This window comes from Olea europaea, unplaced genomic scaffold, assembly GCF_002742605.1.
Source record: "Olea europaea var. sylvestris unplaced genomic scaffold, O_europaea_v1 scaffold1709, whole genome shotgun sequence".
NCBI lineage: Eukaryota > Viridiplantae > Streptophyta > Magnoliopsida > Lamiales > Oleaceae > Olea > Olea europaea.
Genome location: NW_019234781.1, coordinates 37,760 through 55,826, shown reverse-complemented (window position 1 = coordinate 55,826; position 18,067 = coordinate 37,760). Strand labels below are relative to the sequence as shown.

General features: G+C 30.5%; 2 protein-coding genes across 2 annotated transcripts; both read left to right on the top strand.

The window, feature by feature from the left end:
- Positions 1-4,934: 4,934 nt before the first annotated feature.
- LOC111377698 (bax inhibitor 1-like) lies at positions 4,935-9,015 on the top strand. Its single transcript, XM_023000826.1, has 6 exons — positions 4,935-5,203; positions 5,543-5,686; positions 5,776-5,867; positions 8,116-8,302; positions 8,399-8,554; positions 8,665-9,015. The coding sequence occupies exons 1-6, from the start codon at positions 5,087-5,089 to the stop codon at positions 8,713-8,715; spliced, it is 747 nt and encodes a 248-aa protein (XP_022856594.1). The 5' UTR covers positions 4,935-5,086; the 3' UTR covers positions 8,716-9,015.
- Positions 9,016-9,995: 980 nt separating this feature from the next.
- On the top strand, positions 9,996-14,435 carry LOC111377699. The gene is made up of 3 exons (XM_023000827.1): positions 9,996-10,271; positions 11,214-11,324; positions 13,953-14,435. The coding sequence occupies exons 1-3, from the start codon at positions 10,155-10,157 to the stop codon at positions 14,181-14,183; spliced, it is 459 nt and encodes a 152-aa protein (XP_022856595.1). The 5' UTR covers positions 9,996-10,154; the 3' UTR covers positions 14,184-14,435.
- Positions 14,436-18,067: the final 3,632 nt, after the last annotated feature.

Genomic DNA, 18,067 nt, shown 5'->3' with positions numbered 1-18,067 from the left:
ATGTTAAAAGAAAAAAATTAAAATTGTTAAAGAATATACATATAAATAAAGTTTTATGAAAATTACGAACATAAAGTGAAAATGCTAAATAAATTGAAATATAATGATTTGTTCATGACGATGATATCGAACAATTTTGTGATATAGATAGATACAAAGAAAAATCAAATTAAAAGATGTACATTTAATTAAGTTTAAAATGTTTACGAATAAGTAAACTAAAGGTATAAAAATAATTTTCAAATTAAAAAATTACTTATTTTGTCTGTACCATAAACTTTTTTACCTAAAAAAAAAAAAGGGTATATCATCTAAACATACTTAGAAACAAAAAAAATTACATATTGATCATGCTCATCATCTTAATCAATAGCATATATTTTAAATTAGAAACCAAAGTTACATTCAAAATGATATCGAAATGAAAATTTTTAAATAAAAGTTTTCCTTTTCCTTTGAATGGGTTTAATACAAATGGAGGAATAACAATTCTTCATTTAAATGTACCGAGATTAAAATCTTTTTCTTTTCTTTATATATTTTTATATAGTAAGTAATACGATTACCATCAAATTTTATGCTCATACAAAAATGACCACACAATAATAAATACCCAATACTATATTAATTATTTTTTAGAACAGATAATATTGATTTTTACTAATACTTAATAAATTGAATTTAGTGAAAATGTGGAACTGATATGCAAAATTTGTATTTAGAGTGTGGATATAAATATGGGAAGTGTAAGTAACTTCTAATTACTAGGAGTAATTAGTAAGGTTTTTATAATTGATGGATAATTTTTTTCATCATCGATTCTTTCCTTCCTAACTGTTTATGACATTTAAGCACTTTTTCTTTTCAATTTATCATCCTTTGTATTTAAATGGTTATATTATCAATTTTTAATCAATTAAAGGTTAAATTTATAATTTTTGAATGAAAATATTGACAATGTTATATATAAGGACAAAATGGTAATTGAACATTTCTCATCTATCTCCACATTATATATATATATGAGTAGATGAACATTGATTTTAAGTGAAACTCACGTATATAAATAATAAATAATATAATATATATACATGTACGTATATAATAACATTATAATATATTAAAGGTGACATTAATGATAGATTAATTAAAATTTGATTTCATGTAGTCTCCTTTTAAGTATAAAGTTCATTTTTCATATTGGAGTACTCATAATTTTAGGTTAACAAAAATAAGTTTAATCATTTAATTTCGAAGCTCGTTTACATATATAATCGTATTAAAAATATAATAAATATTATTTTATATGATAATTAATCTACCATTATATTAATGTAACCTTTAATATATTTTATTATATAATTATAATAAAATTACATCTATATATGTGAGCTTAGATTTTAAGTGGTAAACATAATTTGATTAATGTAAAATTTTAAGTACTTCAATATAAAACAATAGGTCTTACACTTAATGGATATTAAAAGAAGTTAAATTATATTAAAGAGTACTATATTAAATATATAAGGGTAGCATTGGTATATAGTTAAAAATATAAGGAATTTTTATTGAGAGCATTAATTCAATTTATTCAACGTGAAATTGAAAAATGGGTATTGTACAAGGAACTCAAATGATGGCTTTAAATAATCATTTATAGAAATTAAAAAGTATTTTTTTTAAATTTAATTAGTAGCATTAGACTTAAGTGGATATTAAATGAAGTTAAATTATATTCAATGGTACTGTATTAAATATATAAGAATAATATTGACATATAACTAAATATGTAAAGGTAAATTCGTATTTAAAAGTTTCTCCTCAATCCACACTTTTAATATATTGTAGATGTAGATGTAGATATAGATATAGATATAGATATGCTATTTATTTAAATAATTAATGCTGTTATGCTTATAAAAAATTATGTATACGGATCCCTTCTTTGGGCCGGCCTTAGAGCTATTTATTATGGTTAAATAAATTATTTCAAAAGTCAAAATCGTAATTATGTACAGCGGTGCAATATTATTAAACTATTTGAAAATCATTTGAGAATGACTTCAAATATATTTGGAGCCCGTCTAGGAGACCTTTTCTCCCAATCCAAGCAATTAATTAACTATTACTCACTGTAGAATAGGTCCCAATTTGGCAGCAAATTTTGATGTTATAAATGAAATATCGAAAACGCTCGTCTTGTATGCAAAATGAATTTAATGTTAAGGAGAAAAAGGTCATTTTGACATAAAATGGTCCAAAATTGAAGGTGCAATGTCCGAAATTTTGCAGTAGTTGTATTGTCTTGATAAAAAATAACAGTCCAAATTTTAGTTATAAACGATCAAAATTGTAATTTTAAGTGTGCCCAAACAGAGGCTTGGTGAGAAAAGATCTAATGCCTACGATGGCTATTATAACCATGTCCATCATGGGTATCAGATCGTTTCTGTATGTTTGGTGTGATATTATTTTATAATATAAAAATTTTGGTAGTGTAGTTAGTAAAACGAGAATAATGAAATTCTGGACAGTTCAAAATCAACAATTATGTAAAGTTGCTATTAGAACTCCCACTGTTGACCATCATAGAAGACATCGACCACGACTCAAAACCTAATTACCAAACCTTAAGTTTGGAACACTAACTTTGTTTAGGACTCCTTCTAGAAACTTATCGATCTTGAATAGAGAAACTAAATGGTGTTGAATTTTATAGATCCGTACAAAATTAATAAAACTCTTTCTCAAATTTTTGTAAACATTTATTGGTATTCTAAAAAAAGCGCTTAGAACCCCACACTTGACAGTAAGCATGAAATTAAGCAGTAAACTACAAAGTCTGACTGCTTAATGCACGCTTGGACACATTTTATTAAAATTTTTTTTCCTTTTTTGAAAGTCTTTTATTTGACTTTAATTTCAAAATTTTCCTTTGAAAATTGTACAACTGATCAATTGTAAAAATTATTAAGTAAATATAGTATTTTATAATTTTTAATGTTTGAGTATTATTTTAATTTATAATTTTAGATGCTTGGTATGTAGTATTTTAATTATTGAATGATTTTTAGAATGATAAAAAACTAAAATAATATTAAAAATAAGAAATGCATTTTTACCTCGCCTAAGGTCGTTTATTTGAAACTTGACCCATACATTTTACACTTTATTAAGTAAATGTAGTATTTTATAATTTTTCATGTTTGCTATGTATTATTTTAATTTATAATTTTAGATGTCTGGTATGTAGTATTTTAATTATTGAATGATTTTTAGAATGATAAAAAACTAAAATAATATTAAAAATAAGAAATGCATTTTTACCTCGCCTAAGTTCGTATATTTGAAACTTGACCCGTACGTTTTACACTTTACACTTCTTAGAATACTGACATTTATGTAAAGACTTTTTGTGGGATTCATTCAACTTTTGATAACTTTCGTTTTTAAAATAATTTTTTTTATATAATGTGTACGTGCCTATATAACTAATTGAAAATCCTTATTTTATTAAATTATTTTAAATGCTACTTCCATACCAAATGATCTAGGATGCTTAATAAAAAAAAATATATTTTCATGTCAATAAAAATGTTTTTTTAGAAGAGTCTAGATTAAAAGCATTCTTTAAAAAGTCTAAAAATGGAACATTTTAATAATTTCCTTACAAGATGACATAAGTTAAAGTTTGAGGCTTTGACCGTGAGTCGTGACAAAAGAAATGAATTAAAAACTGAATGGTTGTGTTTGGGGAGATGGGTGATAACTTTTTCATATAAGCTCCAATGTCCATTAAAAAGGAATTTTTTTTTAAATTTTCTAAAAAATATATAAAATTTAAAATAATAATTTTTGAAGAATATATGGTTAAAAAATAAATTAAAATTTTGAACTTATATGCACAATATTTTAAAGTAAGATGATTGAAAATAAATTTTAGAAACCAATTATTATTATTATTATTATTATTATTATTATTTTGAAGATTGATAGACAAAAGAAGGCTAAATGAGCAACTTGCTTGTGAAGCAAAGGGACATTGAACGAGGATAATTAGCACAAAACGTAATCACTTTTTAATATTATTGTGCAATAGGTTTTTACTTTTTATTTTTCGGCATTTTGATCCCAATTTTCATATTTCATTGCAGAAAAGGTAATTTTTATCCAATTTCAAAATTAAAAAAATTATAAAATGACAAATATGTTCTCTTATTTAAATAAATAAAGAAAAATTAAAGAATAAATTGCAATTATACTCCAAAACTTAAAAAAAAATGCAAATGAGTCCAAATAAATTATTAAAAGGGTCATTAGCACAAACGTCCCTACATTTCAATATTATTGTCCAAAATGTCTATACCTTTCAATTTTTTTTCACTTATATTTTCAATTTCATCGCGAAAATCATCAATTTTCAATTAAAAGCTGTAAAATAACAAATATATCCCCTTAGTTAAATAAAACAAAAATAAAGAGAAAATTGCAACTATGCTACCAAAATTTTCAAAAAAGTACAAATAAATAATCAAAAAATTGGGGAGTATAGTTACAATTTGTTCTTTATTTTTATTTTATATAAATATGAGGGTATATTAATCATTTCACAACTTTTAATTGAGAAAATATATGAAAATTGTGAAAATGTCCAAAAAAATAAAATGTATGAATATTTTACATAATAATATTAAAAGGTATGGACGATTTAGCTAATTACTCTTTTAATAATTTATTTAGACTTATTTGTAATTATTTTAAAAATTTGAGAGTATAATTACAATTTATTATTTAATTTTTATTTTTATTTTACTTAAATAAGAGAATATATTTGTTATTTTACATTCTTTTAATGAAAAATTTTCGCAATAAAAAGTGAACCAGGGATAAAAATGTCAAAATAATAAAGGTAGAATTCGTAGATAAGATAAGGACTAATAATTACCCCCGCTGGTCTAATCATCTGGAAATTTCCAGGAAATCGCAGAAGCGCTGAAACCCAACTGCATATAAATTGCATCTTCAACGCCTCCTTTAGAATTTCCACAGGAATTTCAATTCGCGTGAGATTACTTGCAAAGAAATAATGGAATCATTCACATCGTTCTTTGAATCGCAATCTGCCTCTCGGAACAGTTGGAGTTACGACTCTCTCAAGAATTTCCGTCAGATTTCCCCTACTGTTCAGACCCATCTCAAGCAGGTTTCTTTTCTCAGATTCTTGAACCTATTTTTTTGGATTCTTGGGATAGTTTGATGTCTAGAATTGAATAATTATTGCCCTTCTGATTTTACCCCCCTTTCAGCATAAGTTATTGGAATATTATGGTGCCCCTGTTTATTAATTGAATTGATTTCTCAAATCTTTAATTTGGTTTATTTGTAGATATTTGATCTTATTTCTCATTCTTCGCAGTTACTATGTTTCTTTTGTGATATCTGATCTTTGGTAATTAGAAAATTATGTTCAGTGCATGTGATTACTTGAAATTTGGGTATATAATTCAGAGTGGAAGTGATATATTGGATTGCCTGATTGTAGGTTTATCTGTTGCTATGCTGTGCATTACTTTCATCGGCGGTTGGAGCTTATCTTCACTTTGTTTGGAACGTTGGTGGATTCTTCACAACCATTGGATGTTTGGGTAGCATCATTTGGCTACTCTCTACGCCTCCTTATGAAGAGGTATTTCTTTGCTTGTTTCCTAGTTTATTTTTCAAACTTATGGCATCATTTGGATTCTAATTGAGTGTAATTGTCTCAATTATGAACAGAAAAAAAGGGTTTCACTTCTTATGGCAGCTGCTCTCTTTGAAGGGGCATCCCTCGGACCTCTGATCAAGTTGTCCGTTGACTTCGACCCTAGGTATGTCCTCCATTAGTTTGCTTGGTTTTTGAGTTTCGTTATGAATCTGTTTCTATTACAAGCACGTGATATGTTTCTTGAATTTCTTGTTTTGCTCCGCTCTGCTTTGCCTTGCCTTCTATTGTGATTGAAAGTTCTGATTAGCCGATTTATTTATTTATTTAGATCCAATGTGCGGAAATAAGCAATTAATAAGCAACAAGTCACTTTTAATTGTTTCTAGGTGATTAGTCACAAGTCCAATTATCCTATGGTTTGAAGGCCATAATCAATAATTAAATTCGTAAAGAACACCAAAGATGATCACGGAGAAACCCCAACTGAGTATGAACTTCAGGCACTTGGCTAGTCAGTATCCACTATAAACTGAAGCGAACTTACAGTATGGTCCAGACTTGTCAACCTCGTACAACTTTTGACTTCAACTCCTGCAGTCTCCCTTGATCCTATTGGAGGTGTGCTCATTCAAAATAAATTTCGACTCCAGATTTATACCTTAGCCTCCTAGACTGTGTGGTCTTGATGCCAGATCCTAGCTTCTCGCACCTGACCTTAGTCCTCTGAAATTTGGGCTTCTGCAATAGCTCTCGATCCCTGGTATCGATTTATCTTCGGCGGATTAATTGAAGAATTCCTTGTTTTTCGGGTTGGTGTTTGATCAATCCACCTTTGTGTAAAGGATATGAAAATATATGGCTCAATGTATATCTCAATTAATTGAATGTTTTATAGTTCAAAGAAATATCTTGGCTTGGAAAGATTTTATGAACACAATGATATGGACGTTGAATCTAGAGATCAAGGAATGATGATTTGGATCTTCAATGAACTAGCTCTATGGAATAATATGATTCAACACATTTTGGGACGTTCATAGGGTAGAAAATATATAGGGAATAGTGTTTGGGATGATAAAGGGTTCAAAATCAAGTTTTTGAAGCAAAACGGGATTGTTGGACGTCTCTTGAGCGCTAAGCGAGCAGCAGCTGAGAAGTCATAAGTATTTTCATCATAACTTTTTCTCCCGGTGTTCGATTGAGGTGATTCAAAATGCGTTGGAAGGCTATCTCAGAAAGGCCACAATTCTCAAATTCAAATGTTTTCTATATGAAAAATGCGTTGCAGGCTGCGACTTAGAATTTGGAGCGTAACTTGTGCGGCTATTTGACACCCTTTAGACTTTTAATTGTATTCCTTTGATCACATGTGATTTTTTTGACATTTTTGACACCTCGGACTCCTCCAAGACCTATACTACCAATCCTTAACTATTTTGACTTTGATCGTAACTCAATAAACTCCTAATATAATTCAGTTTATAATTCAATTAGGACTTGATTTTGACTTAGGAAATTGTGAATTACAAATTTGGAAATTGCTAGTTATAATTTGGGCTTAACAGTAATTTTAGATAATACATCCAAGTTGCGTTTGCCACAATGGATAAGGAATTTAGAATTAAAAATTATATTAGAGTGTTAGGTCTATGGAATTAGGTGGACAGTATTATTTGAACTTTCATTTAAAAAAAATCCCATCTACGGTATCTTTTCCTATCTGATCTAAACCAATCTCTATGCTCAGCACCCTGTTTTATGATTTATAGTGCAAATGAAATTCTTTTTGAATTGACAAATAAAGAATCCATTACAATTTTTACAATTTTTTATACGGTGTAATCCAGTAAACCAAATGCAACTTTGTTGTGCTTGGCTTTTGTCTTTCTGTTATAGTTGGCCTTGTATGTTGTATTCAAAGCAACCTCCTCATGCTTATTGTATTTCAATAATTTAAAAGTAATATGCTGACTAATTTTACAAGAGAATTTTATGTTTCGGTTGTTTATTGCTTCAGTAGAAAAATATTCCAGGAGGCTTTTACTATATAATATGTGCTCTGTTTCATGACAACTCTAATTGTCAAGAACGTCTACACAAGTGAGAAGCAATTCCGATTCAGTTGTCTTATTGTTCAAATTCATTGTTCAGTGGAATCGATTCGAACTAAAGTTCTTTATATGGCATAGAAGGAATGCCTACTTTAGCTTTGAAAATATTCGAGACTTGCTATTCCTTGCATCGACCCTTTATGATGCTGAGGTTAGAATCCTGGTTAGGCTTGCATGATGCAATTGAAATACAGTTTAACAGTAATACTTGAAGGTAGTTATTTGGTTGAACTCTTTTCCGATTCTTCTTTGGTTAAAATCAGATGATTGCTTATAATCACAATTTATTCCTTTCTGTAGCATTGTTGTTGGTGCTTTTGTTGGTTGTGCGTTGGCTTTTGGTTGTTTCTCGGCAGCAGCCATGGTGGCTAGGCGTAGAGAGTACTTGTACCTCGGAGGCCTTCTCTCTTCTGGTCTCTCTATGCTATTCTGGCTGCAATTTGCATCTTCAATTTTCAGTGGCTCTGTATCACTGTTCAAATTCGAGGTTCAGAGTTTTTCCTCTCGTTTCATTCTGCCTAATGTAAGGATAAACCGATAAAGTCAGCTCTAACGATTTCATAACTGTCTCATTCTCTTTCAGTTGTATTTTGGACTTTTGGTGTTTGTGGGCTACATTGTGTTCGACACTCAGGCTATAATCGAGAAAGCGCACTTCGGAGACTTGGACTACGTGAAGCATGCCCTCACACTATTCACTGATTTTGTTGCCATCTTTGTCCGAATCCTCATTATAATGGTGAGTGGCTTCTTTCTTTGACGACAGAAAACAGAACACGTCTCATATCTTCAAGGATTTGCTATATCTGTATCTGTAATACAAATTGACTCAAACAATTTATGGTACAGTTGAAGAATGCATCTGACAAGGAAGAGAAGAAGAAGAGGAGGAGAAACTGAGAGTTCCCTTGTGCTGTGGAAATGAAGGCGTCGTATATTCGATATGATGGATTATAATACTCGTCGTTGAACTTTTTCACCTTTGAAATGTTGTTAATGGTTACTTCCCAGTTTGCAGTTCAGTGTCTGTGTTGTGCCGTGCCCATGTGGCTGATGGTATATTTCCGATGTTTTTTTTTCTTTCATGGATATAAAAAGGCTTGCTAATTGCGATATAAATAACTGTTGGATTACTTGTGCATTTGTGGAGAATTGAACTCAAGCTATTGTAGTATTGCAGTTTCAGCGTAATTTTCAATTCTCAGAAATTGTTTGGCATCTATTTAATTTATAAAAATAATTGATCAAATCTATATTTTTCTTTACAATTCGGGGAACATAGCTCAGAATCGATATTTGGGGACGGGGAGGACCACTTCCAGCATAAGACTGGCTCTGAGGAGTTAAATGTAAAAGCTCTAATTATATTTCAGGTTTGCTTGTGACTTTATTTCATAAACTAAAGAGAGGTGGTAAATTTGAATGTGCTTAGAATTAATCTATTTGTACAATGTTTTTGTATAGCGTTGTTGACAATGTAGGTTGTGGCAAAACGTGTTGGTTGAAAAGATGATTTTATTTTTTTTAAACTGTTCAATGACAATATTTCATGTGGCATGTAATGTTATTGAAATCATTGTACATCAAGTATTGTTGATTATACTAGTTTCCTCCAAAGTATATGACTTTTTGATGTGGATGATGATAATTTATACGGACGGATTCAATGAAGTATCACTTGGGTGGATGTTTATGTGAATTTAAATCTATCAAATCTTGTTTGATCTTCTATATCTTAGGTTTTCACGTTTTGTCATATGCCTTATGTTCTCTTACCATGAATTAGAAGTGTTAAATGGGACGAATCAAGTCGAGCTACTTTGCTTGCTCACTGTAGGGATAGGTTCACGCTTGTTTATGGAGTGATTCAAGCGCGAGTCTACTTACTCAATCGAAGGGTGAATCAATAGGCAAGCCGTATAAGAACTATGTATAAGTTTAGATTGGAGCTGCTTTGTTCACTCGATGAGCAGTTCACTGAGAAAATCATTGTTGACTATGCTATTTGTACATAATGTTGTGTCTACCCTTCTCACGTGAGAATTCACTTCAAATAAATTATTTTTTTATTCGAAATGAATCCTAGAGAGGTACATGATGTACGTGTAGCGTAAGTGCGTAACCGAAAACAAAAACGGAAACCAAATTCGAATACAAACACAAGTAAAAATACAAATTCTGCCTACAAAAAACAGATAAAACTGAAAAGGAAAAAAGTCCGCCTTCTTCCCCAGCCACCACTGCTGCACTCCCATACCACTTTGCCAAGATTTTTAGTATTATCGTTAGGATTTCACACTGTAAATTAATCCAATTATTAGATTTGGAATAGTGAAATTATGAATAAGTTAATTGATTTTGGGAGAAAAGCCATGTTCTACGTAAGGGTTCTTTCGGGCTACGAAGAGCGAAGAATTCGATCTTATCGTTTACAGCTCCAACAACACCTCCAACTGGTTTGTTTGTTTTTACGCTTTTATCCACTCCGTAATTTTACTATTCAATCTTTATTTATATACATGAAATGAAATCATTTAATTCGAGAATCGAATAATTAGTGCAATACAGAAGATGATGTGCTTCAGTTGCTTTTTCGTTTATGGGGTTTTGGCAAATAATGAGTATTTGATGGATAAAGATTTTAAAGAATGGAATTTAGCTGCTTCTGTATTTTGAAGTGAATTTAATTTATTGTGCGTCATCGAGCAAATGTTAAAAGTAAAACCCTGATGAGTAACTTTTGTCAGGCTTCAATTGGAGTTCTCATAATTTTGATTCTTTTGATGTGCGATCTTGTCTGTGAAAGTCCATGCTAATTTTTAATTTTGTTATGGTTCAAAGAAATAAAATTCCCCATCTTTTTTATCGAAATAGGATAGATTACTATTGATGGGAAGTACTGTTGGTGGTTTTTTGTTCTTGAAGATCTAAGTACTGACATTTCCTGTTCAATATTCTCTTTCCTGCAAACAAAGGGTCTTTTTTTTGGTTTGGAGCCCCGCCCGGGGAGGTTTGCTCTTTGTAAAAAGTTGAATTTTTCGGTTTGGTGTAAATATTTAAGCTCCAAACAACTCTTGCTGCATTGGTTGTTCCTCGTGCACAGATTAATACATAATTTTGCCTTAAAGAATCTGTCCACAAATGGCTTTGGCCAGTTATCAAACTTCATAAGATCGAAATAGTTCTATTTAGCTGTAAATGAGTCAATTTAAAATATGATATTGGGCCAAAATGGTTCTATTAGTTCTCTGAACGTGTCACAGTCTAAAATGTAGATACAGTTATATTAGATGCTCTGATTCTTGACATTTTGCTTACCGTAAATTCATAGGTTGTGTGTCTGTATTCTTAAATTTGTTTTCCAATGGGCTTATGATTTAATTCTTATATCTGACTAGGCACAAGAGAGAAAAGCAGAAATCAGAAAGGTCCCTGAACAAATAATTTTGTCAGAGGTGCGGCGGATGGTCGAGGAAATGAAAGCTTTGAATAAGAAGTTAGACGAAACTGTGAGTTTTCTTTTCCTGTTAATCTGGCTAAATTTCGGAACTTGTAATTTGTAAATTTTTGGTTATGCCACATGGTTTTTGCATATTGGGGAGGATGTTTGTGAAATGTAAATAGGGTGCTTTGGCGTTTAATATGAAGCTTGAGCACACATTGGTTACACCAAAGAGAAATGTGATTTTGGTTGTCCTGTTACTTGTGATTCTGCAAATGCACTATTCCCTTAATATGGGTGAATTGTCAAATCATATAAAGAACATAAGTTGGATGGTAAAAGATAAACTGATCCGTGATTATAGCTCCATGGGTTCATGTGGTTGTATGATAGCAACATATGGAATTAATTGATTAGTTTTCCTGATACAGTCTAAAGGTCAAGGTGCTTTGCGTATTCTGAGATGTTTAATGTGCTTAGTTGTAGTGTGAAAATTTTTATGAATGTGCATAATAATGTCATTGACCAGGGGTTGACAATTTCTTGCATTTTTTAGGCTTCTTAATTCTAGTACCATACGAGAGAAGCCTTCTTATTCATTTCATACTGGGCAGCCCCCTGGTTACCTGATTCAACCTCGAGTGCTTGAGGACAGCTGGGGGAAACATTAAACATATGGAGCAAACTTGAGCACGCTATAAGCTAACCTCATATTTTGATGAAAAAAGGCCATTCTCAGTATTTAGAAACATAGAGCTAGTGTGTTCATATTAAATCATGCATCTTTAGATATATTTATCTCTGTTTGTCTTTCTATTTTGACGTGGTGTTATACGCCCATTTCTGGAATTAGGTAAGATATAGTTTGTTGATGTCAATAATATACCTTGCAATTATATCCTGCAAATCTATAAACACATGCTTGATTCCACACAGCTAAGGATTATTCATTCTTCTATACCCATTAATCATTTGAAGTTTATTTCTCTCCCAAGTTTGATTTATATCTGCTGGTAATAAATAAGATTTAAGCACTTTTGTTCTCTAAACCAATAATGACAATTTGAATTAAAAGAGCAATCCTTTCTTGTTGCCTTAAATAAATGTAATGCATTTCTATTTGAAGAATAATTTTTTGTCTTCCTGTTGACATACTGTAATCATAAATTTTGTTAATAAAGAAAGTAAAAATTATCTATGTTACAATATATACGCATCCTTGTCTCTATTCAGAATATTCTTATGCTTTGAAGAGTTGCACTGCCAACAAAGACCTTCATCATATGGCTTGAAAGATTCTGTTGATGAAATTGGCTCTCCTGTGTTTACGAAGCATTAAATCAGGCACACACATTTTCACATGCAGGCTCACATACATATAACACGTGGAGTCAAAGTTGTTTGCTTGAACAAATATATAGATATATAAGAATAGAATAGTTTTATGCTCAATTTTTTAACTGCCTACTGGTCGCGTTTTGTGTGGCTCTACTCAGTGGTTACCCAAATGGTGTCACCCTGTTGTTATGAGCTTACCCATTCAATGACATCAAATCACTTTTTGGTAATAAGTTATTATATCTACACCGATGGACATTTATGAAGTCTTGTTACACATACAATAAGAATATTTGTCTACACCAGATCTCGTCTGTGGAATTTGGCTGCATATGTTCTGATCTTCTTTTAAGGAACTCAATTCTCTATTTATCAACATCTGTTCTTATGGTGCCGTACTTTCTAATTACTTGCCAATGAAAACACTTTAGTGTTCCAACTCTCCTTTTAGTACCCCATATTATTGCTTGCCAATGAAAAGACTTCATCTTTCAGGTTCTCCTTTAGCACATCATAAAAACATTTAAGTGAGCGGAGACCTGAGTTTCATTAGCTGTGATTTTTTATTTGTCTGCACCAAATTCTTACCTAGTTACCTTAATTTCTTGCTCCTACAGACTTTAAGCAGGAGCTTGGAATTATAGATGAACTTCTTTCTTTGCCAAACTGAGTCTTCTATCAACTTCCATCCTTATGTTTCTAGTGTTAGGCTTGTTGTTGCCCCCTATCTTATACAACCAATTGCTCACCAAAATTAGCTGGACCAGGAATTTAGTGCTAGTCTGCTAGACTACAATATTGCTGTTTGTGTGTTCATATATTTGGCTCAAGTAATAACTTTATTGCTTTTGTTCAATTATTGACAGACTGAAAGAAAAATATCCATTGCACGCTCATTTGCCAAAATGAGCAGTGTCTTTGTTGGGTTATTCTTCATGAGCACAAGTGAACAAGCAAAGTTCGATTTCTTGATGACTTTTAAGATCGAACATTTCTAATATTTACACAGATTGCAATTGTAACTTCATATAATCATTGCTTCGTTCTGTATTAAATTAGTTCTCCAACTTATCATCAAACTCCTATCTGTCTTTGATTTCATTACCACCGTAGCAGGAGACTCCTCTAGATTGGCCTAGGTTCTCTCACAAGATCAGTTGATTGTTCTGAAAAATGGGTAATGGATCTTCTTTAAGATGAATTTTGATTTATTACCGAGTGTACGTATGCTGCTATAAATCATTTTGTGGATGCACGGGGTTAAAATCCATACTGGCTCTATTAGTTCCTTTCTGCCATTCTCTCTTGTTATTGGCTATCTTGTAAGGTTATTGAAAATATGGTTGATCATATGTAGGAGGCTGCCATTGAGGAGTACTTTAAGCCGATTGACAAGGAAGCAGAGATGATAATGAAAGTACAGCTCGAAGGGGAGGAGAAAACGATGGAGGAGATGATGAAGGCCATGCAAAAACAGGCTTCTTTCGAGGCAGCTGAGGCAGAAAAAAATGGTCATCTGCAAAATGCAGATACCGACCAACGTAATCAGGAGAAAATGTCCACAAGCATGCATACTGAAGTAAGATAATTCTACACAAGCTTTTGTCAAGCTTTTAATGCTTTTTCTTCCCCAAAGATTACATGGGGTATGGCTAAGTGAGAACCACCAAGTGCTAGAATAACCAGATTTTGTGAACTTACAGCATCAGTGTTTGTTTGTTATGTTGTGTTTGAGCTCCATATCATAGTATAACCTGATTGATCTCTCTCTCTCACAAATGTGGGGTTTTTGTACTACTAACCAATAAATTCCCTATAGTAGATTTTTATTTTTTGTTGATGAGTAGATCTTGATTGGCTACTGCATTACACTAGGGCTGTTTGGCATGACTTCTCTGAGAAGTCAAAATGAACTTTTGAGATTCAAAAGCTGTTTTTGAACCTCGTTTGACTAATTTATGATAGTGTGTCTTTTAGTTAAAAGAGTATTTAAAGAAAGTTGGTTTAACATGGTTTCCTTTAAAAGTACTTTTGGAATATGAATTTCTTTTAAAAATTATTAAATTAGTCTCCAAAAAAATAATAAAGTATTTTTTTCTTTCCCAAAAGTGAGAGACATTCCATGGCTTTTGTATTGATCTTCACCTTAGCATTTATATAAATATTTACTTTTCTTGGTGACAAATCCATTTGTGTTGACTTAGTTTTTTATCCCAACTTTTTCGATCGCATTTAATACGGTCTACTCTAAACTTAAAGAGAATGAATTGTTTTATTGTCGTTGTTATGGTTGTTGCCACACCTGATAATAATCCAAATTATTTTAAGTTTGCATCTTGTAAAATTTTGATTAAAAAACAAATGAACATGGCATTGTCAAAAGTTGCTCAAAGGTGAATGTCCTGCATCAACTAAAGATAAAATATTATTGGGCAACCCTTTTTTGAATTTGAATATCGACTTAAATCTCAGTTCTTTATTAATTTGGTAAGCTTGTGAAAATAATCAAATACCTATAAATAAGATTACTTCATAGTTAAGTTTGAGAATAAACGGTTTTTTTGCTATTACTTATTTCATTCTTTTAGAAAAATTTATTTTTTAACAGTATTTTGACATCATTTCAACTACACATTCTTCAATAAAATAAAATTATACGCAAATTCAAAATTTTTCCTTATTTTTTAACCACATATTTCCCGTCAATGCACTATTCAAAAATTCATTCTTCCCAAAAAAGATCTTACCTAACGTATTTGAAATCAAATGAGACATAATTGTTTGCAAAGCCACTTGAGCCACGACTATTGAGGTTGAACCGTTTTGACTTTATGTGTGCCAATCTAGTCAAAATTGATCGAGAATCATCCTCCTATTGTCAATTTATTTTAAAAGAAAAATGCAAAACTCAGATTCCTCTTTAGGGTTATCAAGTATCGAATCTCATTTATTGTTTCAACTTTCATTTTTTACCGTCGATGTATACCTAATCTTTCTACTGACTCGTTAAAATGGAGATGAATTTTTGTTCTCATGGTTTATCTTTAGATTTGACTGGACAAATTAAAATCATCGAATAAAATACAGGTAGTGGACCAACATATTCTTGATGGTGCATAGAATAGACGGTTCGGATGTAATGGACAAAGTTATCAAGAGATCATTATAAGTTGGTTCGCATGACTCTATGGATGTTGACTCACTAAATTGAAACCTTCTTCCACACATCATTTTCCTATCTATCATCCTTATTCATTTATCTCATTTATCGTTTCGAATAAAATTGTTAAATATTTTGGAATTTAATTTTATTTTTGTGTCAATAAAATCGTAATGAGAAAATTGGGTCCCTCTTTTTTATTTTAGAGGGTGTTTGACACTCATTTTTATGGAAAAATGAATTTTAGAATAGTAGATTGAATCGGGATGTCAAACGAGCCGAGCGGCTCGTCGGCTCGTTAAAACTCGGCTTGTGTTGACGTTTTGAGAAAAATGAGAATCAAATGAGACCTTAATATTAATTCAATATCCAGATTAGTGATTTGATTTGCTCTGAATTAAATATAAATTACCTAATTTCACAAAAGTTGAGCAGTCAAAATTGAAATTAACACTCTGTATAAGTGGCCACGCTGTGTCAATGTCGATGTATGAATCAGATGTTAATTTTATTGACGGGTAAAAATGACTAAATTCAAAAGTATATTAAAGTTTACTAATTCGATTGAGAATTAAAGAGAATGACCCTATTGAAAGTTCAGTTATTCAAATAAAGGTTATGATCGAACCACATTTTTTCAATAAATGTATTTTTAAATAGTGATTTGACATCATTTCAATCACAAATTTTTCAATAAAATAATATTATACGTAAATTCAAAATTTTCCCTCATTTTTTAATTACACACTTTTCATCAATCTATAATTTTATAATGTAATTCTTTCAAAATAACATGGCTCAAGCACAAATTAAAATTATGTCCTTTATCAAGGATGGATAATGAGCCTACAAACAAACAAGCTGCAGGTCAAAAGTCAGCGCGTGACACGTCAGATGGGACCCAACAATGTAGACGATTGGCTAAAGATGCGTGACGGCATTAATTATTAGGTGCACCACGCGTCATTCTAATGTAAAATAGGGAAATTTACAAAATACCTCCTGCATTTAAAGTGTGTATTAAAAAATAAAATATTTTCTAGAAAAGTGCATATTATATATTGTAAGTCCCCGTTTGGCCCTCATTAATTTTCATTTCATTATATTTCATTTTTCTCTTTTTTATTTTTAACCACACAATCTTCTATAAAATAATATTACATGTAAATTAAAAAAATTTCATTCTTTTTCAACCACTCATTTTTCAAAAAAATATTATTCCTCCTATTTTCATTTTTACAGAATGGGGGTCAAACGTGGGCTAAATATATATTTTATTTATTGGTAATAAAAACATATTTTGCATTAAAAATAGAAATATTTACAAATTTGTCATTATAAATAACTATGCACAAACTGAAATACTTATTTTATTTTTCTTTAGATTTTAATTATTAGAAGCTTATGATATTTATTAATCTTCATTTTGTACAAACTACAACTGGAAAACTAAATATAAAATTTAATATAATAATATTGATTTGTAAAAAAATAGTAAAAACTTCATTTAAAATTTCCCACCATTATTAACTCGACAAATGAAAATTATTAGTAGTCATCCTATAATAAATAAGTTATGTTCAATGAATAATATTTTTTTTAGAAAAACGAAGTAAAATAATATATACAGCTATTTATTATTTTGCATCTTAAAATAAATTTCTAATTTGTTTTATGTTCAAGTTATAAATTTATACCATTTTGTAATTTACAATTTTTCAAGAATTCATACATTATTATTTTTCATACTCATTTTCTTTTCTTTCTTTCTTATATATATATATATATATATATATATATTTTTTTTTTTTACGAGAAACATTAAGAATATAAGATATAAGATAAATATCAATATTATTTATAAAATTTTATAGATCTGTGTTACAAATCCAATTAAAAATGTCTGGTGAATAGCAAATTTAAAATACCTTAATTAATAGAAAAATCTATTGTTTGAGAAAAGATGGGGATGAGAGAGAAATGTTAATTTTTCTAGATGAAAGAGTGCTAGTAATAGAAATTACCAGATTGAAAAAAATTATAAAAGGGTATATAAAATGTTAAATAATGTAAAACATTGGGTGAACCCCTGCCTACATGCTAAGCAATGATATCAGCCTACCTTTCCAAGGCAACCAAAGAACACCCCATTAGCCAAGAGATGCTAGAAAAAGACGGGTGATCTAACCAACACAAGGAAGCACTAGGTAGTAGACGTCTATTATTTTATTATTTTGATGATATGAAGTTGCAATCTTTCGTCCTCACACTCACTATCTATCAGATAGAGACTTTGTTAAGATAATGTCACG